The 22,712-nt window shown below is 40.9% G+C and overlaps 1 protein-coding gene across 2 annotated transcripts; it reads left to right on the forward strand.

Moving 5' to 3' along the window:
- The first annotated feature begins 236 nt into the window (after positions 1–236).
- LOC115367696 (glycogen synthase kinase-3 beta-like) lies at positions 237–21,711 on the forward strand. Of its 2 annotated transcripts, XR_003928947.1 has the most exons (12): positions 237–600; positions 6,950–7,035; positions 8,445–8,546; positions 9,500–9,583; positions 10,478–10,588; positions 10,880–11,010; positions 11,902–12,106; positions 12,456–12,551; positions 13,312–13,498; positions 15,155–15,232; positions 15,794–17,828; positions 17,938–21,711. XR_003928947.1 is itself a non-coding variant. In XM_030063579.1 (11 exons), exons 1-11 carry the CDS (start codon positions 426–428, stop codon positions 15,853–15,855), a joined length of 1,317 nt encoding a protein of 438 aa, XP_029919439.1. In that variant the 5' UTR covers positions 237–425; the 3' UTR covers positions 15,856–21,711. The 2 variants fall into 2 exon arrangements, 1 of the variants encoding a protein (XP_029919439.1); XM_030063579.1 differs by having other exon boundaries at positions 15,794–21,711.
- Positions 21,712–22,712: the final 1,001 nt, after the last annotated feature.

Raw genomic sequence — 22,712 nt, forward strand, 5'->3', positions numbered from 1 at the left:
TAGTTGGTAACCTGCCACTGCAATGGTAAATTAACTTGTTTAGCATTTTTTCTTGGTTAAATTAAAAAAAAAAATGGCATGACATTTGCACAGAGATACAGTATATTGTGTGACTGTTGCTCCCTCTCTGGCCTACATCCACCGTTATGTCATTTAAAAATTGTAGTTGTTTTGGTTTGTGAACGCCAGGGCAGCAAACCCAACCAATAGCTCAGTCGAACTCCATCTCCCAGGTGGCATTGCGGTCGGTCCGTCTCTAGGTGTCTAGCAGCAGCTACCAGCCCAGACAGCCAGCGGCAACGGGAGCGGTATCTCTCGGTGTTTCTTTTCAAAATTACTCGCCGTCAGATATTCATAATTAAGAGTCACTCGGCCGAAAAATAGTGAATCCCAACCCCGCCGCTCCGTGACCCCTGCACAGAGATATGAGCGGCAGCGGGCGGCCCAGGACCAGCTCGTTTGCTGAGCCGCCAGGTGTTCCCGGAGCCGCCGCAGCGTCCACCGGATCAGCCGCTGCCGTGGGGAGCAGCACAGGAAAGTCCGGGGTCCCGCAGGCCTCCGGCAGCAGCTCGTCAGGATGCTCCAACCTAAAGCTTGCCAGTAAGTTCTCACCAGGCACCTGAAGTGTGTCTTTACAGTAATTTCACCCTCTGGATTTACCTCGACAGTGCATGCCATTGTTATTTATCACAACCCTGCAGAAAGTCGTAAACTGCTCCTTTTCGGTGGCTAACAAGCTAACGTTAACGGGATGGCTAGCTAACGTTAGCCACTTGTTTTGTACGTTTTCTGACTCTCAGCGCTACCAACATCCAGCTGCTTAGCTTGGATGTAGCCTGGTGTGATGTTAGCCAGCCTGACGAATAACCTAACACACCGGGGCTAACATAATGCTCTCTTAATCCCACTGTCAGTGTGCCCAGTGCGAATCATGGAGATGTTTCACTGCCGTTCCTTGCATCTAATCTAGACTGAAATTGTTCAACTTCGGCACTGCATTCAGTATGTCTTTGTGAGTGTGGAAAACAGCCTCAGCTAACCTGCGTCGGGGCGGAAAGTTGTCTTTTCACAAGGTCACTGGTGGGGCAAAAGGCTTAGCAGCAGGTGGCCGACGCCTGGAGGATGCAAGTGATGCACATCTTGCAAAGAGCCGTGTCTTGGCTTGGGGATCAAGAGGCAGGTTTTCTCTGTATGACATGGAATTGTATTATTCATTTTTATCAATACGATGGCAGGTGTAAGCAAGGATCCGTATGTGTGTGTGTGTGTGTGTGTGTGTGTGTGTGTGTGTGTGTGTGTGTGTGTGTGTTAATCCTAACCTTATCATCCATTAGCAGGCAGTGGTGTGTAACTTTGATATTGGAGCCGTATGGGAGGTCATCCCCAGTTCAAAGTGGTGTGGCCTCTGTTTCCTCTCCCCTGCAGCAGAGTAACCCTGCCTGAGGCCTTAAAGCTGAATTGTTTCCTGTGGCTGTGAAAGACGCTCTTTGGGTTGACTGATGGATGCATTTTCAAGTGTGGGAGACCTGGGGGCTATTTCAAGAGGCAGGATTAACCCAGTTAGCCAGACATTTGTGAAAACGAATGATGTGATTTTGACATTTTGAATAACTGGTAAAATTAAACTTGGACATGGAGTGTCAAGGATGGTGCGTTGCCATACCAACCAATGATCTTCCATAATTAACAACACTGGAAGAAACTTCATGATAGATTCTTGGGAGTTACTGAGTAGTTCTGCCTTTATAAAACACTGCTCTTGACATGAGGCCAGTCTTTTATGCCATAATGTGATATCAACGTACTTCACTCTGAAATTCTTTGGAGATCTGATGTGCTCTGTAAGTGAAGGTATTACTTTGTGCAAACCTGAACAAGTCAGAAACTACTGAATCCACCCCTGCAGTGCCCACAGTGGCTGGTGGATTCAGAAATCCAGTCTGCTATTTACCTGCTTGCCTTTTCATGTCACATTGGATTTTTTGTGTACATGGCCTGGGAAATGTTGTTAACGCTAGCCTCCTAGTGATGAATAAAGGTGGGATGTGTGAAACGTTTTTGTAAGCTCTACTATCTCTCATTTGGCACCATGAATGTGGAAGTGTATCAGCACGTGCGGCTAACACTGAAGCAAATCCACCAATTTTAGCAGTCAAAAAATCTAAATTATTAGTTACGGTGATAGTAACAAAGTCCAAACCTACTTATAAAGACCAAGTTGTAACATTACCTGCTGTGGTTTGTTTATGGTGGATTTCAAATTGAGAAATTATAATTGTTTTGGATTGTTCTTGGATTTTAAACACATGAATGATCACAAGTTGTAGCAACAGGACGTCATCCCATTCTTTCACTTCTTCCGATGTGGCGCCAAAACTTGCCTGCATTCCAGTGGCTGGTATGAAGTTCCCACTTTGGTAAACCCGGAGAAGCTGGCAAGCACAGACTGGTCTTGCCAGATGAGTCAAGACAATGAAATGAGGAGGTTACACACTGGAGTTACAGCCCATTTACCGCTCTCTACCACTACTTTATGTTTTCCCCAATTATGTTGCAATCCATTCTATTTGTAACAATTTTTTTTTCTTAGACCCCTCCACCCCTGATGATAAATGGTCTGCAAGACAGGATGTGGTCCTGGTGGCATCTGAACGTCTCTCTGTAGACAGACTTCTTGCAAAGCTAATCACTCAAGAGCAATATATGGTTAAAACTTCATACTAAGACTGCAGGCTCCCCCTCTAGTGTAGATGATTGGATTAAGCTGTGGAGCACCTTACATAAATTTGCATCTTAATGAGGACTGGAGACTGATTTTCTCAAAACCACTGTCGCCACTTAATGCTTTAAAATACAGAGTTCGTATTAATACCACCCATTTGGTATGTGAAGACAGATATGTTGACAGAGAAATTGTTTCTAATGAATGCAGAAGTTAACTCAGTGACCTCATTCGCATAATTTCTTGCATTTAATGTATCTTGGTGATTATGGCAGGACATTCGACAGCTCAAGTGCACCTTGTTTCAACATGTAGGACCTGCTTTTTGTCAATTTTGGAATAACAACTGTACAGTGTTAAACCTGACTTATATGACTTCAGTTAACTCTTAAGGCATGCAGAGTAATAAGATATGGATGTGACAATGAAGCTTGTAAGACGACATGTTCCTGAGGGATTATTTCGTGGCGGAGACTTTTCCTTTTCTTCCCGTGGGTGTCGGCTGATTGACAGGAAGCAGAGTGTAATATAATGTGTATGCACCGATATGAAAACTTCACTCGGCACAATGAAATGTCGATAAAACAAACTTTGACGAAACCAAATGAAGGCTTTGTGTTTACTGTGACGGATTATCTCGCTCTGTGGAAGTTGTTTTTCATACAGGGCAGACTGAATGGCAGCGAATTACTTCTTCTGAAGGGAGGAAAATGAACCCTGATGTCTTCAACAACTGTGTGCAGACAAACCAGGAATAATGTAGAGGAGAGGGGCAATCTTTTCATTCTCAAACTTTAAAAAAACTCTTTATTATCCTCTATAGCTGAAATCTGAGATTTCCCTGATTTACCCAACTTCCCCTCAGGGATCAATAAAGTATTTCTGATCCTGATTCTGATCTGAATCCTCATCTGGTGGCAAGATGTATTTGAAATAATGTTTTGTCTGCAGCAGAGAAGGTGTAGCAGCCACTGCTGCTTTTGTGCTGTCAGTTCATCAGTAAATGGCTCCCACCCAAATCAAATTGGCTCCCTGGACAAAGTAATTTGACTGTAATGAAATATGTCAATAATCTTTTAGGTTATGGTAGCACATCAGTCAGATTAGCTAAAAATCATTTTCAGTGTAAGCTCTCTTGGTAGGCCAGTGTGTTAAGTAGCTTGTGATGCTCGGCTACCCAGTCAAAAGTTTGAAATGACAGTATTGAGAGTGTGTGTAACCTTGATAACATCACCAACTGGTATTGTGTAACATGACTCTACAATCTAGGTGAACTAAACAACTATTTCGTACTGGAATAAAGTCACAGATATCAGCTTTAACCAGCATGACAACTGGCAAATTATACCAACCATGGAAAGTGTGCGTGTGTGTGTGTGTCTGTGTGTCTGTGTGTGTGTGTGTGTGTGTGTGTGTCCTCCCTGTCCAGGGAATGAACCCTGACTTAGAGAACCCAGTGACCCGGTCACTCAGACCTCACTGTTTTAACATGGTACAGCTGTAACAGATATCACCAGCGTACCTATTGGATGACCACCACACTTTTGTTGCTGAGGACAGGCTCCTGTGTGTGCATGGTCACACGGTAGCACTCAACACACACACACAGTAACCCCGGGACATGCAGTTCTGGTTGCAAGAGTGCCATATCAATAAGCGCATTGTCTTGTTTGGTAAACAAAGCGTTAAGTGTCCCGCTTGGCTGCTTATATGAACATGGATAGAGTGACAGTGATACAGCATGATGACAACCAGCTGGCAAAGGCCTGCTCCATTATTTAAGCAATATAGATCTGTGTAGGAATGTGAGTTTTCCATCCTCAGGCCACATTAACACAAAGGATCTCATACACTCACTACCTTACCAGCTGAAGCGTAGAAATAAATCTCCAATCAGTGGTTAGTTGACTTGTAAAAACACTTAAACAGTCACAGCCAGAACTAACTAGCGTTTGTTTGGTGTGACTGGTATTAATTCAAACTATGCTATGGGTGGACAAATGCATAGTTTAACTCCAGGTTCATGTGTTTAACAGCAAAAAGTGCAGTTTAAATACAGTGGGTTGTTTATTTACACAGCCGTGTCAGACAACAACAGAAAAATAAAGCCTCTGTTGGTTACAGTGGCCCCCAGTCAGTCATTGTTTTTTTTTTTTTTTTTTTTTTTTTTTTTTGGCAGCTTATAAACACTGTTACGCTCAAATAAAATTATAATGGATATCTCAATGTAGTAAGAGCTTTTCCTCCCACTGTTATGCCTTTGTAATCTAATGATGTTATGTTATAGTTTAACAAAACACATTCAGTACTGACGATAATTTGTGAGATTGCATCGAAAACTTGAGCAAGTGTCTGACAGAACAGAACCTAGGAGGTAATTATGACTATACTGCACTTTGAATTGTCCCCCATTAGTGCTGAAACTATTAGTGGGTTAGCTAGTTGACAATTAATTATAATGCTCATAAGTGATTAGTTGTTATAGTCCATTTATCAAGCCAAAGTACAAAAGATTTGCTTACTTTTCTCCTTTTTATAATAATAATTAAAAAAAATGAATAGGCTACTGTAGAATTTTTTTGGATGCAATGCAATTTTATGAAATCGCTTTGGGGTTAAACAATCAGTGGATTAAGTTAAAAAAAAAAAAAACATGAATAGATGGATTGATAATGAAAATAATGGTTAGTTGCAGTGTTAACCTTATCGCTGGTAAGAGTCATGCGTGGTTTGACGCTGAACAATAGTTTACTCCGTCATCAAGTCACCAGCCAGACTCTTTTTGTACAAAAGCAAAAAGTGTTTTTGTGCATTTGCATTTCATTTTCCTTTCATTTTTAAACCAGGCTTGAACTTTAAGCCTAATGGAATTCAAAATTTAGGCCATGATATTCTTTTCTAATGTGATCAGACCAGTTTCTTGGTGGTCAGAATTTTGCACACAGGCTGAAAAAGTAGGAAAAATGTTTTGTTACGTGCCATTACACAAGAGTGCACGTATTATAACTAGCTATAGGTCTACTGATATTGAATGTTATATTAATTATAGTGAAGAATAATCTTCAACTATTAAGTGATAAAGCCTAGTTAACATCTGTATTTGAGCTGCTTTCCAACTAACCAAAATCTTCAAATCGGGTCAAGAAATCACGATGTGAAATAAGAATTAAATTTTAAAATGGAAAACCTGTCAAACCTCTGCTTGGGAGAACAGGAGTAGAAGTATGCAAAGGTGTACAGTTGTGGTTACAGGTTGTATCTATCTATCTATCTATCTATCTATCTAACCAACTGTTTTGGGGCAATGAGCTGGTAGTCAGCTGGCAAAACATAAACACCCAAGAGCAATCCTTATGTGGAAGCCTATTATCAGCTAAAAAAAAATTTCAGGGGGTGAAAAACAGCTGGCCTATATTTTTGGTTCATTCCCAATTTAATTAGTCACAATGTCTTGAATATGAACCTCGGCATTCCTCTCTCCTTCCTTGGAGGCTTCGTACAGTTGACATGCATTCACCAGGCTTCCATTAACCTAATTATTCAAATGGCCAGTGGAGACATGACCCAGATGTTAAGGCTGGCTGCAGCAAATATCCCGGTTTGAATGTCAGGAGTATTGTTTAGGCCACATTGTCTCGCTATTTTATCTTGTCTCTCTCACAGAAGACGTTTTTTTCATACGTTCAATTTTGACATTACAAGTCAGTGAACATGCAGCCTGGTATCGCTCAGAGGTAGTATGCTTCATTTAAAATCAAAGTAGCATGGGTTGAAAAAGAACCTTCCTATAATAGTAAAGTGACATCTTGTTTTCAAATAGGTCACATATAACATGGTGTTGCAGGAGCTCAAATGAAACCTAAAGGCAGCAGTTTAGGATATGACATGTTTGTGTCACTACTGATAAATTTGACTTCTTATCTTAGACGCCACATTAGGGAAAAGTTAGGTGGCAGGTTAAGATATAAACCTATAAGAGGATTTTAAATAAAGAGACCAGAACTGAAACAGAAAGAAGAACCCAAGGAGAGCTTTGGCCTATGAAATTCAACGTCTTCTCCATTTGAAATTCCTGTCTCAGAGAGCAAAGTGGAAGAGAAACGTGTAGCAGTTATCAGACAACAAACTTATGCTCACATATAATATTTGATAGTTTTTTCCGTCTTGTAACACTGTATCATTGTGTTCCCTGGCTTGATATTGACCTTGTTGTTGCTTGTTGCCTAGGAGACAGTGGGAAGGTGACAACTGTTGTGGCCACACCTGGACAAGGGCCGGACCGTCCCCAGGAGGTCTCGTACACCGACATCAAGGTGAGCAGGGAACAGTGTCATCATAAGAAGCTTAGTCATTATCGACACAGGGACTTTGCTACAGGAGTGGAGTAAGGCTGCTCAATTAAAGGGGCAGTAAGTGAGATTTTTTACCGCACCACAGCAGAAAATAACAAAATATGTCTGTAGGGGTTTCGGAGGTTGTTGGTCAGTGTCAGTTGTTTCATGATTACTCTTCCAGGTGCTGAGGTTTCTGTCCTTAAAGCTAATTTTCTGCCCTTTACTTCCACCTGATTGGAATGTCAAGACTCTCCCAACTTCCTCCCCACCTGATCAAATTTTTAATTGCAGATAGTTTCTGTGTGATTTAGTGAGGTTTCCAGTCTGTCTCTCTTCACCACCATGCAGTGGGGCTGGATGGTTTTTGTTTTGTGGACAGAAAACCACAACAGAAACAACTTTCCAAAACCAATGACACAGATAGCCAGCATAATTCACAGCCCTTGGGAGCGAAGAGTTTTGTTGATAACTGTTTTGTGCCGTTATACAACCCCAAGGAATGGCATCAAAATGTATTTACACTTTGCTGCTGTCTTTCTTCGTATTTTGGGTGAGCTGTTTTACCTTCAAGGGTGAGCATGAAACATTAGAAACAGTTGGCCCGTATTCAACCAATCCCTGTGAATTCTGCACAACCTTGCAATTTTGTCCATTCACCGCAACACTCCCACAGATTTTTTCTTACCTGGAGAATGTGCCATTATAATAGCAATCCCTCAAAGCTGCAAGCATGCCTGGCTTTTAAAGGGGATGGGATTTGGCACTCTGATTGGTTTATTGCCCAAAACACACCCATGATTAACCTTTTGAACCATGCACCTGGCGCAACGACCCCTTTCTGCTGTTAAAATTGCTAAAGTGAACTTGGATGTGCCCCAAATGCACTTGTGCCACACTCTTCAGACCTTGCACTTAGATTGTGCAGATAGAGCCCTTAATGTCACCGTCTTGTTACATGAAGCAAGAATCTAAACGCAGTGGCCTGTAACCACGGCTGCATCTGTGGACCAAAGCTGTGTTTGTGGTCAGACCCAGCAATCCCTAAGGCAAATCTAATGCTGCCAAAACAGCTGTTTAGTGAGTTAATCACCTTATTGATTGATGATTAGATTTAATTTGTTTGGCAGGATTTATGATTCACCGTCTCAATTAAATAATAGTTCGAAAATGTCCGGTTTGCCAGGCGAGTTACAGTAGATTAGCTGCAGGAACACAGATGTAGTGTTAAAAATAACAACAGAGGCTGTCTCCCTACATCAGCGGTCATAACCCCAATTTTCTGTTGCTATCCTTTTAAGTCACATATATGTTCACGCTGCAGTTGAGATGGTATTGTTTTCTTTAAGCCTGCCTGTCTCACTGCTTCCTCTTTCATGAAATCCTCTCAGGTGATTGGTAATGGGTCGTTTGGCGTGGTGTACCAAGCTCGTCTCATCGACAGCCAAGAGATGGTGGCCATCAAGAAGGTTCTGCAGGACAAGAGGTTCAAGGTAACACTGTCTGTTCATCAACTTAACTGTGGGCTCATTTTTTTAAGGCTCTTGTTTGGGTATTTCTGCTTTATTTGATATGTATAGTGGAGGGAGACAGGAAAGACAGGGTAGAGAGAGAAGGTATAGCATGCAGCAAAGTTGCCTGATGTCATGTCAACTCGTTACACTCCATTTCCATCTTCAGTCTGACATTGCCTCCACTATAACCAATTTCTGTGGGGGAAGGGGATTCGATTTACCCCAACAAATCACTAGAGACCAATGTATCTACCTGGATCAAACATCATTTTAGGCCGATGCTGACATGTGTGGTTCAATAAATCCACATTTTTGTTTGTATTGCGGTTTATGAGTCACGATTTTGGTTTCCATTTGGTTTGTTTTGTAAATCAGGGAGAGAGAAAAAACATTCTCATTCTCATTTTCATTCATAGATTTGGGATAACAATATGATATCAACAAATATTCCCTTAGACTATTTAATGCAAACATAAAAATACTTTCAGTATATTCATTAATTCATTATCTCAGTGTGTGGTTAGATGGCTCATACAGTGTTGGAAGGATGTGTTTGCAACACTGCACTTTGTAGGGTGTATTGTGTTCGGTTCATTTTTTTGCTTTTGTTTTTTTTTTGTTTGTTTGTTTTTTTTATTGTTTTTTTCCAGTTCGGTTTTAAACCCCTATACATTTTGTAGTTTGCCCCATATTTTTTTTCTTTTGTGTCCAAAAGGCTAGAGGTAGCTTTCTAGTTGGACCTCAGTTTGGAAAAAAGTTTTTTAATTTTCTATTGACAGTACTTCTCAATCCCAATATTAGTTGAATTTATTAGTGAAGATATTAACTTTGTGGTTCCACATGACAATTTTTTCTGACTCTCGGGCATCTTGTGTATTGTATGAGTTTGATTGATTTCCTGCCCACAGTTTGTTGTCTTCCTGTCTTCGTAGAATCGGGAACTACAGATCATGAGGAAGCTGGACCACTGCAACATTGTCAGACTACGTTACTTCTTCTACTCCAGCGGCGAGAAGGTGCTTTTTCATGTGAAGTTTTTTTTACAACTTTACCTGTCTCTGCAGAAAAAAAATCAATTTACAGCATGTTACAGCCCACATTGAAAAAACTGTTGAAGCAAGAATACATATCAAAAATGGGTGACACAAGACATTTTCCAGTGTGACTCGGGCACCAGATGAGTAAAGGACTGAGCAATTGCCTGTTCAATACAAACCCATTATTCACCTATTATTCACACATTGGTCTGTTACTGTCACAAGATATTAACATTCTGAAACAGAGAAAATAGGATATGCAGAGATGATGACTCAGATTCAGGGTTAAAAAAAATCCTTTGAAAAAACTGAAAAAAGGAAGGACTTGGTATTTCACGTAGACCAACTTTGGGTTGAAATGTAGTCAGACTTAAAAGAAACAAGATTTAATGTGCATATAGTCACGTTTTAAGAGCTTAAGCCAGCAAACATCAACATCTGTTACTTCCACATATGACTGCAGGGTGTCTGCAAGGCCCTAATAGTCTAAAGTGTCTTAAATTAAACTTTATAGCCTAAATTTTAGGGCTTAAAAGTCATTAAATAATCTTAAATAGTCTAAATTTCATGAAACATTTTACCCAATTTCTCTTCTCCACCCTTTATTTTTTTTCTTACTGAAGTGCTACACTTACCTGTTGGGGAAATGCTTATTGTATATAAAACCAACATGCTTTCTACTTACCTGTAGAGATAAACCCAAAAAAATCCTTGTACTTACCTGTCCCAGTAAAAAAGTATTAAATTTAATTATCATTAGGCACTCTGTGCTTTATACATACTTGCTCTGTGAGATTGGCGCAGCCTGCCTAATTACGCTATGTTAAATCATGTTTTGTGTTTGTTTCTCCTCTTTTTCTCTGTCCCGCCCAGAAAGATGAGGTGTACCTCAACCTGGTGCTGGACTTTGTCCCTGAGACGGTCTACAGGGTTGCCAGGCATTTTAACAAGGCCAAGAGCATCATTCCTATCATATATGTTAAGGTACAACAGTATTTTAAAATTGGAATCTGTGTTTTTGTTTTGTACAGCTGTTTTTCCTTCAAAGATCTCTTGTGCTGTGTCAGAATAAATGTTGTTTTTGCAAGCTCCTGCTACGGGTTATTCCTAAGTATTTCACAAGAGGGCACCTTTAATCCACAAACTGGATCGCACTGCCACCACAGTAACACACAGCACAAAAGAAATGGTTTAGCATATGATCTTGTTCTTAGTTAATGTTTTGACAGTGTGTGTAACTGACCTTGCTTTGTTCTTATGTTGTGAAATCCTCAGGTGTACATGTACCAGTTGTTCCGCAGCCTGGCTTATATCCATTCCCAGGGTGTGTGTCACAGAGACATCAAACCCCAAAACCTGCTGGTCGACCCAGAGACTGCCATCCTGAAGCTCTGTGACTTCGGCAGGTGAGCTGCATAAAGGAACGGTTTCCCTCCACAGATTGATGGGAGATATGCCATTACCGCCTCTTTTGTGCCAGTTTACTAAACTAAAACGTATTATCACTGTTATCACTTCTGAGCAATGTAACCTATATTACTAATTTGTGGTCACTGGATAGATAAAATAAAATCGGTCTTTTAAATTCATTTTCATTTCTGTCTGGTTAATTGTGACTTTTAGAGTTTGAGTTTAGTCCTGATAAAAAATCTCTGATTTCTAAAATGGCACTTGCAGTTTGTTACAGTTCTGGGAAACTGGAATAGAATGAAAAATAAAGACTATTTTTCATTCATTTCACAGTTGTGGTGAGTTTTTTTTTTTTTTTTTTTTTAAATAGAAATTGACCGAATCAGGGAGGCTGTTCACTGGATTTTGACACTGTTTTTAGAGACGTAGGTGAAGTGGTTCGTGGCCAAGGATTTACAGTTTTATCTGGAATCCATCATTTGGGCACAATATTACAATACACTGATCCAGGTCTATCCCATGTATTGGGCAGTTTACACCAAGGCACAGTATGTGCTACGGTCCATCATCTTGTATCATCATCAGAAACAGATCTGTGTGCATTCTTTGGCCCATCTGGCTGACAACACAACATACAGAGCTCAGAATTCGAAATCGAATCATGCTGACCCCTTCACATCAGTGGTCAACGCAAGTATTTCTCTCATATAAGGAGAGTATAGACCCCTGCAGCTTTTTTGCAGTGTTTTCTCCAGAATAATTCTGTCTTTTTTTTCTGTGATAATTTTTTTTCCTTAAATCGTTGTTTTTTTTTTTGTTTTTTTTTTTTTACTATAATCATTCTTTTCTTTAACTTTTTTATTGTTTAATTTCCTCTTTTTCCCCAGCGCCAAGCAGCTGGTCCGCGGCGAACCCAACGTGTCGTATATCTGCTCGCGGTATTATCGTGCCCCTGAGCTCATTTTTGGTGCCACAGACTACACGGCAAACATTGACATCTGGTCAGCAGGCTGTGTTCTGGCTGAACTGCTGCTAGGACAGCCCATATTCCCTGGTGACAGCGGGGTCGACCAGCTAGTAGAGATTATCAAGGTAAGAGATACTTAAGAGAGACCTCTGTGTGTACAATTAAGAGTGAAATGTTTGTGTGTGTGTGTGTGTGTGTGTGTGTGTGTGTGTGTATTGTTGACTGAGGTTAAAGGAATACTCCAACGTTTTGCTCAGGCTACCTTTTTATTGACTTACCCAGACTGAGACAAGATGTCCGATACCATTTTCACATCTGTACATTCAGTGGTTCCATACCAATGGGTAGCATCTTGTGTTAGCTTAGCATAAGGACTTTAAGTCTATGGGAATTATTAGTCTAGCTCCGTCAAAGTGAAAAAATAATAAAGCTTGTGTATTAATCCTTTCATACTCATTCCGCCTCTATTTTCAGGTGCTCGGCACACCTACAAGAGAACAGATCCGAGAGATGAACCCAAACTACACAGAGTTCAAGTTCCCTCAGATCAAAGCCCATCCATGGACCAAGGTGAATACATGGACTTTGCCTCACAGTCGGTTCTTATGCAGGCTCTGGAATGTCTGGAAAAGCAAGTAAAACAAATTTGATTGTATTCAGGTCTTAAAGGAATGGGACAAGAGTCTGAAAACATCTGGAGACAAAAAAAAACCCTTCTATTTAGTCCTCAATTTTATGACATGCTGTATATGACAACTCATTTATATGGAGAAAATCTACAATATCTGCAAAATTCTGTGTGCACAGCAAAGAATTTATTTATGTAAAGGGATTTCTTCCATAAATATGATCCCAAAGAGGCATACCAAAGCACACATTTGCAGTTATATTTTCACATAAAGAGACCTGCAGATATAATGGTTATTTATTGAGGCAAATGACCTGCGGATGTGTTGCAGCCCACACAGGCAGTTTAATGTGCGAGCTGAAGTACTTTGATGTCCTCCGTTTTAAAATCACTTGTTAACCCTGAAACCTAAAGAGCACCGAAACATTATAACACAGGAAGAAGTGGCCCTTCAACATTTTACTCACAGTATATACCCATTTCGATTAATGGTCCCTTCCTTAAATTCACCACGCAGTATTTGAAAAACTACCAATGATTTTGTCCCCTAAAAATGTACCTGCCATTTAAGTAAAGGCCATAATATGGTTGCAACATAAATCAACAACATTTTCCTTGATGCCAAAGTTTAGTTGTTAAGTCTATTTATCTGTAGATTTTTTTTTTTTTTTTTAAAGAAAGTCCTCATATGTTGGCCCACAGGTGTTTAAGCCTCGCACCCCTCCGGAGGCCATTGCCCTGTGCTCCCGGCTGCTGGAGTACACGCCGGCCACGCGCCTCTCCCCGTTAGAGGCCTGTTCGCACGCCTTCTTCGACGAGCTGCGCCAGCCCAACGCACGGCTGCCCAGCGGCCGAGAACTGCCCATGCTCTTCAACTTCAGCACCACAGGTACAGACACACAGACAGACTCGTGTACACACAGAGACAAACAAACATGGTGTTTTGGTTCTGTTTCAGCGCCACAGGCTGGGGTTTGTTTAGGGAAAAATGCTACAGGGAACACTGAGGCCTCGGAGGAGGCTTTAATTAATGCAGCACACACAGTCCTGCTGTTGTGCAGCTCACCTTCAAAGGATTGTTAAGAAAAAACTCAAAAAGATAAAACCGCGAAAGCCTGGCATGACGTGAGCATTATTGAAGGCTCGCCAGCTTGGTCTGATAATCTGTGCATTTGGGTCTTAGCTTGTAAATGCTGTGAACCCAATCATGGGAACTGTTTCTTTTTTTGTTTTGTTTTTTTTATGAAGTACGATCACTATCCCATCAAAGTGTTTTCGCATGCATGTTACTTCTACTTTCCATCTGCTCCTGTTCCAAAGCAACCCAACGAACATAAATCATCGAAGAAGTTTGTTTTCTTATAGATCGTTGTGGCCGCCGGCTTGTTGGCGCATGAGTGTGTATACAAACACACAGACAGAAACACCTTAAAGGAGTACATCAAGTTTTGGGAAAGTGCTGGTCATCTGACTCGTAAAGTGATAAGAACAAAGACACCAAAGTCGTCCGTGTGTTTTTGGCTGGTCATTCACTCTGACGTAGTCCGACAATATAAAGCTGCTGGCCTGTAGATTAATTCAATCTTAAACATGAAATATCAGTGGCTCTATAGAGCTGATGTAGTCAGGTTTATTTTTGGAACAATTTCAGCTGAGTAACCACATATTCATCTGCTGCACTGTGATTTTTAGCTGTACAGCCTCCCGTCACCCACCACCTTCACTTCCTATGGAAACAGAGCCAGTAAATCCTGCTACCTGGCAATAGCATGTTATTATTTGCTTAAATGTCCCTCAGTCCCATACACACAGCTGCCAGTGTCAACAACATATCGTTTAAGGTTATATTCCATTTATCTTTAGCATTTAGTTTTGAAAGTAGAAATGTATTTTTTTTTAAATGAATAACTCAATGAATATAAAATATACAATTTAAAATGTCTTTGTTTTTCTTTGAGCGCCTCTCACAGCACAGAGAGCAGGCTTTAAACTGGCTTCATGACTCGGTCAGAAGGCGATTTATTGTTTCTCTGAGACCTGCTGCTCTGACCCGGTCACAGAGAAGTCCTTAGCTGCCAGTAAGCCAGCTACAAGCCAGACTTTTTTCATCTGTGTGAGAGGAGATAATCTGCTGCCATGCGGTCTTTGATAAGGGCCAAATACAGTTCAAGTTGACTCTAGATTCTTATCTGTGTCCTCGGACGCCCTCTTGTGGATACAGATGAAAAAACATGTGAGGCAACTACTAGTGAGGGACTGGATATTTAGTCATAAAAACACACTGTGATTTTCACTCACAGTTTTAAAATTCATCTGCACTCATGCGGTAAAGTACGAATTTGTTTTTTTTGTTTTTTTTCAAGTGGCAGCTCCAGTCTGGAGTCTGAAGTTCAAAGAAAGGGTTGTACTCAGTTATTTTCACAGATCATACTGCTCCTACGTTGCTTTTCTTGCGATCCTCAGATAAATGTGACAGTAGAGTTCAGATGCAAACACACACAGTGTTTTCCTATGTTGTAGAGCTAAACTGTGTGTCTTTCTGCAGAACTGTCGATCCAGCCTCAGCTGAACTCAACGCTCATTCCTCCACACGCACGCTCTCAGACAGCTGCTTCTTCCCACGGTATGAAACTCTTACACTGTCATCATTATTATTATACTTCTTGTTGCTATTACTGTTGTTTTGTGGTAGTTGTGAAATTCATGTTTTTTTAGTATGGTTATTTAGTATGTGTTGCTTTTAATGTTTAAAGTATAATGTAAGTCACAGTCAAAGTGGATTTTAACTCGTATTTGCTTTCATGCATTGTTAACCCACTAAAGGCAAGTGCCCTCTATTTCCTGTCTTCCAGAACAGTTGTTTTAGTTGATGAATATGTAATTTTTTTGTTGGAAAGTGCATGAGCTTGTCTAAATGACAGGTATATGCATTTAAACCATAAACCATATACCTGAATGCATTTAGCTGCTGTTGTTGTAGTTTTTATTGTATTCATTAGCCAATCAGAATCGAGTGTTAAACAAACCTGAGGAGTAAATTTACAATAGCGATCGGATGTTGTCCTTTACATACTGTCTTTGTGTGGAACCTTAAATCTGTTACTACACCACGTCATCTCTTCTCCTCCCCCCTCCTCCTCCCCTCCTCTCCTCCTCTCTCCTCCTCTCTTCCTCTCCCCTGCAGATGGTACCAGTTCGGATTCGTCTCAACACAGTTCAGTACCAGGATCTCTTAACAGCATCTGAAGCAGCTCCTCACCTGCCTGCCTGCCTGCCAGCCTGACCCTTACCACGCATACACACACGCACACAAACACACACACACACACAAACACACACACACACACACAGTACTGCTTTCCTCCATGCTGCTTGCTCTCCTCTTAGGTTCCAGTCATCTGTTTTTGTACTGTACATGCATTGAAGCAACCATTAGTTCTTTAGCTGCCAGGGTTGAAACTAGAACACACAGCAATGGTGGGAGATTGTCGTACACACACACACGCACACATACACCCACACACCCACACAGTTGTCTTGGTGCTGCTAAGGTGGTATATGAAGGTTCAATAGTGGGGGCCGGTCCTCTGTAGTATAACCTTTTTTTTTTTATCGCCATTTTTCTTATCTCTTCTTTTTATTTGTTTATTTATTTGAACAGTTGAAAGAATCACAGTGATCACACAGCATTTTCTCTCTACACTTTGCTTTTTTTCCACTCAAGATGATATCTCAATGTTTTTACCTCCACATAAGAAAAGGGGTGAACTGCACACTGCCCGACTTTTACCAGAAATGTCCCCAAGTAGAGTATCAGGGTAAAAAAAAAACGTAATTCGTTGTTCAACTCAGGGCAGGAAAACGGCCTCAGGAAATGATGACTACTACAGCTCCTCCACCACATTATCTTATCAACCCGACCTGAGTGTCGGGATCCTGCAGGACTTCCAGGCAGTGGTTGATTACCTGCCAATTTGGCCAGCAGGCAAACTCAGCAGTCACAGATGAAGTCTATCAGTGTTTTGCTGGTTAATGTGTTGCATTTTTTTTTTTTTTCTTCAAACCAAATCATTTAGTGTGTACCCGCCCTCACTTAGTTTAAAAGTCAAAGTCAAAAACACTTCTGGACCCGTATTTGTTTCCAGTAGCTGCATTTGTATTTCGCATAAATACCCACACTATCAGACAGGACTGGAAGTAGTTTGCTCTGCCAGCCACTTTGTCAGATATCCAACCAGGTTCTTTAAAACATATCTGTCTGGTAAAATGTTCAAATGGTCCTCCTGATGAAAAAGTTAGTTCAAACAAGTTTCCTGACCTGTCCACAGTTGTCAATGGGCCTCACAGGGATTGGAATACAGTTTTTCCTTCTTCGTCGCATTCGTTTACATTTCCCCACAACTGCTGGTAAAAGTCAGTCTGGATTTAGTCAAAATATGTCAAGCTGCCTTTTATTTCCAGGTCTAAAGTTGGCCTATAAAGCTTCTCTTAGGCAGCGGACCGGAGATCGAGGGTCCTCTGTAAGCTTTTAACAATAATTTTAAAATCATTTAAACATCCAAGAGGACTCAGGTGTTGCTGTGTTTGGAAAGGTAATTATGTCAAATTTAAACAGAGTAAAAAAAAAAAAAAAAAAAAAAAACTTGAAAGAAGAATTTATGCTCTTGCTCACCGCCACATAGATTTATTATACTTTTAGTCAAATGTCAGTTGTTGGTAAATACATGTATGTGGTGCTCAGCAAAAGCAGCATGTTGGATTGTATTTAATGAGCCTTTTGATATTAAGCAGTGTCCTTAGTGGAAAAGTGCAAGAGTCATAGTGGAGCGTCAGCAGTGATCCGAGGTCAGTGGTGTTCAGACTCAGAGCCCCACTGCTCTCTGTCCTAGCTGCTAGTTAACTGCATTGGTGTCCCAGGTGTTACTCAGACCCTGTTCAGACGGCGAGACTGAAAACCAGCAGGGGACGAGGCCTGAGAACCGCTGCCCTGCATTATTACAGCAGTAGACAAGGTAGACGTTTTTGTGCATTTAGACTTGACCTGTCACTGCCACCTGTTCTTTCTCAGATCTAATAAAGTAGAAATCAAAAGGCATATATCATAACACAACACGGATGCCTCATTCAGACATTTCCATAATGTTTCTTGCAGTGTAAAAGCTCCCAAAGATTTCCTTTTGGCGGGAGAACAGCGGTCAGCAGTGAAAGCATAGTTTGAAGTTAAAGTGGGACATTTTCTTTGGCTTCATCTGTAAGTGAAGGCCTTCACTGTCTTGGTCTGTGCTACAAAACCAACTTCAGTGGGTGCAGGCGATGACTGCTGATCAGCAGCAGTTTACTGTTGTAGAATGGTCTCAGTTTCCAAAAAAAGGGAGACTTCCACTAAAACTGACTACAGATACTTTCATTTTGCAAAAGTCAACAGTGTTTGCACAATATCCATTTCTTTTCTATCAGTTTTCCTCGTGAGATTTTAAGACAAAGGGAACTGCTGTTTTGTGATGTCGTAGTATTTCATTCTCCAAAGTAGGTAAAAAAAAAAAAAAAAAACAATTATTAAATCATCTGCCCTTGTAAAACATCTGCATTTTTGTGTCTGATGTAGATACTGCAAAGTGACCGGCAGTGAAATCTTCATAAGCCATTGAAGACGGTACAACACCAGTGTTGTAGTGCGGCATTTTCCCAGTTGTCATTGTTCTTATTGTGCTGATTCATAGTTTTTAACTTTAATCAGCTTTGTTCAATAGAAAACGGGCTGCTGCTTCATTTTGATTTTGAAATCAGTTTAAATTCAGTTCCAGGTAGCATTAATTTAAAAAGTCTTATGTCTTTCAAACAACCTGCAGATACCCTGAGTTGTGAGATGGTACGCAGAAGTAACTTAAAGTCAGTTTTGGTGGAATTTCCCTTTATCATGAAGGTCATTTCCGTGGCGTCGTCAGGGGAGACAGATTACCCGTGTCCTCCTATCGTGTTTGGGAAACCTGAGCTAAATGGATGTTTGTCCTTCTGTTGCCAGAGGGCAGCAGAACAACTAAAGGATCCTTGGGGATTTTCTATGTGTTATTAAATTGTGGTTGGCAAAAGACAGCTACTTTTGAATTCTTCACAATAACATATTTACTGTTTTGTCTGTGGACGAGGGGCTGTGAGTGGCAGACTGGTAGAGAGAGTCAGGAAATGGAGAGGGCTTTAAAACGGTGTTGCAGCCGCTCTGGCACGCTGTATTTCCATCGGTGGAAGTTAAAGACAAATCCCGTTTTCTGCCAGAGGACGCTACGTAGGAGCAACATGAACGCAGTCCTGTGTTGTATGAGAAAACCTCGGTGGGTAAAGAGACATCAGTTTCAGTATCTTATCAGTGTTGCTGAGATTTAAAGTGAAGCAGAGGAGAGGAACGTGACTGGATGACTGGTGTCAACAGCAGATAACATGAACACAAAGCAGGGATGTTCCCATTTGATGTGTGTGTGTGTCTGTGTGTGCATGTATGCATGCGTGTGTGCGTGTGCGCGAACACCTGTTATTAATCAAACTGGACGAAGTCAGTGATTCTTCATAGTAAACCCTGTTGTCTCTGTGTGAATGACAGAACTGCTGTGAGAGGGACTCTGTGTGTGAGACTATAATCCAAACTGCACAGTCTGAACAGTGTTTTAGGATTAGATCAGTTGACAATGCTGATTTTTAGGTAAAAAAACAAATAAAAATACTGACCACTTGAAAGCTTCTAGTTCAAGTATTTTATACTATTTTAACATGCCTCTTTGCCTGCCGTTTCATCCTGTTTGTTTTAAGGCTTCTGCTGAGCCGACATGCTCTTTTTTTTTTTTTTTAAGCCCTTTTCCTGGTTTACACTCAATCTGGGAGCTTCCCAGTACAACAGTAGGGGTTTAGGCGCCTCAACATCGGCCTGTCGATATGCGTTGTAGAAAAAGAGATCGCACAGCTTTTCTCATTCCCTTTCCCCACCAAGGTTTTCCCAGCTGCTTCTGGCTTTCAAAACTGGCAGCCTCCCAGCCGCAGGCCCTCCTCTGTCACCGCCGGGTCACCGCCGCCCACATTTTGCTTTCCTCGGTGTAAAGAATCCAGTCAACCTGTTGGGTTCGATCCACGCGGTGCGTCACGTCGATGGCGTTTACACTCAGAGCTGTCAGACGTCCTGTAGCTATGAAAAGGTGTGAACCCGCCCCGCTGCTGCGCCCGGTGACACAAATCAAACACAGCATGTCTCCGAAGCCATCCTCCCTCCCTCCGTCACACTTCCCGTCTCCTCCTCCTCCTTATCGCACGTGTAAATATCACTGATTTTTATTTTCCTCTTTTTACTTTTTATTACAGTGTTTATGTCATTGATTTTGTTTTTTGTTTTGTTTTTTTCATTCTTTGAACGAAGCAGTCCCAGTTTCGTTAAAGTTCTGTCGGTTTTTGTAAATACGTCTTTTGTTTCATGGTGTCTTTATGATCCAAAATGTAAATAGTGGGGGGGGAAAGAGAGAAAAGGAAAAAAAAGTCAACCTACTGCTTTCTTCTCATGTTTGTTGATGATCTCTCTCGCTCTCCTCCTCTCTCCTGTTTTCCAGTGAGGATTGTACTGTAGCTACTTGCATCATCTTTACTCGTCTCTCCCCCTCAGTCGTCCCTGTGTGGGACGCTGACACCTGACTGTTTAATGGACATTTTACGAGTTCTGTTCCACAATGCTATATATCAATTTTCAGATATATTCCTGAGTACTGTTAGAGGCCATCCTGGTGGGTTAGCTGCCTTTAGCATGTGTCATGTAACCCTCATCTTCTCCTATCTAAACTGGTCCCTGTCCAGTAAAGGCAAAATTATCAAAAAAAAAAAAAAAAAAAAATCCAGAGGATCAGGCCTTTCAAATTGTTATTTTGTTTACTAAGGACCTAAAGCTATAGTGCTGGACTTTTTACTCATGAATAAACATTCATTACCTTCAGTCTAATGCCAAATGAGTTCACACATTGATGATTAAGCCCATAAATTGATAAACCGTTTTGTACTGTTGCAACATCTCAAATCTGGTCTCTGAGGTGACTTTGTCGCGTAGGTGTATAGTTGACCTTTAGTGACATGTTTTACATCACCCAGTTTCTACAGGAATTGTATAATTATAGCATGGCCAAGTACCTCATCCACTTTTTTTTCTTTTTCCTCCAGTTTTTCGCTGCAGGTAGATACTGAAAGGTGTTCCCCTGAAGTCCTTTTCAAGCAGCATTTATGTTACTGCCACAAGAAGAGGGCAAATCAAACAGATCTGGAAAGTTCTGTATTGCAGATTTTAGATTATCTGTTGTCGTTAAAAATTGTTTTCTTTTTTTTTTAAGCTATCAGCTTAGGCCTCACTCATTTCAGGTTGTTGATATTTCATTTTGGAACAAAACTCTTGATTTGTGTCTTGTGACAGAATGCAATGTACTGTACTGTGCAGTAAACCCAATAATGGCTACAAGTCTGGAGCATTTTTACACAGGGAGTGTAATATCTGACTTGAGTATCTCCAAAGTGTTTAGTTGGACTGAAAACCGTGTTTTCATCTCCAGCTAAGTGCTTACCATGGGCATTTTTGTATTACAGTATATAAATGTGTGCTGTATGGCATTCAGAATAGCTGCTAATGATCACAAGATGACAGACGTAGCAACTGCAGAAGGAGCCACCTATTAGCCGTGTGTGTGTGTGTGTGTGTGTGTGTGTGTGTGTGTGTGTGTGTGAGAGAGAGAGAGAGAGTGAGCGAAACATGCAGGTATACTGTTGTAGACGCACATGACTGTTTCAGTTTCTCTGAGATTGTGCTGTTGTCTGTGTTGAATGCTTTTCAAACCTGTCGTGTGTTTATATCCTCTCTGCTAACGGAGATCATTGTACCTCTTAGATGGTGACATATCACTTTGTTTTTTTGTTTTTAGCCCCCTTCTGGCTTTTAATTTTCCACTCCAGTGCTGTTTCTCTGGTGTCATTCCTGACCCAGACGGAAAGATAGAGAGAGAAGGAGAGCGAGAGAAAAACAAACCACCTGTCTGTCTCTGTTCTGTGTGTGTATGATATGGACTCATTTAATAAAGTGATGAAACTGTGGTTAGACGCTGTGCACTCCTCATTGTGTCTGTGTGCTTTCAAAATAGCTTCATGCTGATGAAATTACAAACAAGGAAATAGTCCATGGACACACTCCACTTCTCGCCCTGATCAGGATTTTAGTTTTGTTTTTAGACTATGCAGTGAAGTCCACACACTCCATCAGCACGGGCGGCTCCAATAGAAAACTAATCTTTTATCTAAGCTGGCCAGGCCACTCTGTAAACACTGAGGCACACAGGACCTCAGTGTGATCGTACTCCAAAATATCAAACATACATCTTGTGTTACATAAGAGGCAAGCTGCAGTTCTTGTACAGAAATCCATCGTTCCATTGTTTTAAATCATTCTTTAACCTAAAATTTGTGGTTTGGAGCAGAGTGTGCAGCTGTCACTTTTCCCTTTCACTGACACCTTTGTTGGAAAAAAAAAAAAAAAAAGAACATGGCGTCCACCACAAATCATGGAGGCAGCCCTCAGGCCAGTCAGTAAGTTTGATCAGAATTGAACCACTGTGTGCCTGGGAGTGGTGTTGATCTCTAACTCTGCCAAGTGCCTCCTATTTATAACAAGCTTCATCTTAAAATCTTATATGATCTTCACAAAACATCTGTGTTTCAACCATTACTGCTTCTTTCATTCTGTCAGTCTGTTCATCAAAAGAGGCATTCAGATCCACTCCCACTATGGAAATGGTCGGTCATGTTTATTTTATTTATTTAAGGTTTATTAGATAGGAGCCGATGTATATGCATTGAACATTTCACTCTTAAGGAAGAAGCATGAAAGAAACCGGCGGGTCGCCACTTCAGCATCATAAGCTGTATAAAGAGAGACATGCAAAACAAAAGCAGAAAACTAAACTTAGGGGAAGAAATCCTGCATTATTATATGATTTATACATTTTCAGGAAACCATGTCACCAGAGACAAATAAATGACATCTTATAGAATTTGTTCGATGACACAAAATCAAAGTAGAGATGGCGTGGCATACCTCA

This window comes from Myripristis murdjan, chromosome 11 (genome assembly GCF_902150065.1).
Source record: "Myripristis murdjan chromosome 11, fMyrMur1.1, whole genome shotgun sequence".
Lineage (NCBI taxonomy): Eukaryota > Metazoa > Chordata > Actinopteri > Holocentriformes > Holocentridae > Myripristis > Myripristis murdjan.

Coding starts and splice junctions, on each gene's coding strand:
- LOC115367696 (XM_030063579.1), top strand. CDS start 426: ATGAGCGGCAGCGGGCGGCCCAGGACCAGCTCGTTTGCTGAGCCGCCA. Junction 11,011..11,901: donor AAGCTCTGTGACTTCGGCAG/GTGAGCTGCATA, acceptor CTTTTTCCCCAG/CGCCAAGCAGCTGGTCCGCG. Junction 12,107..12,455: donor AGCTAGTAGAGATTATCAAG/GTAAGAGATACT, acceptor CTCTATTTTCAG/GTGCTCGGCACACCTACAAG.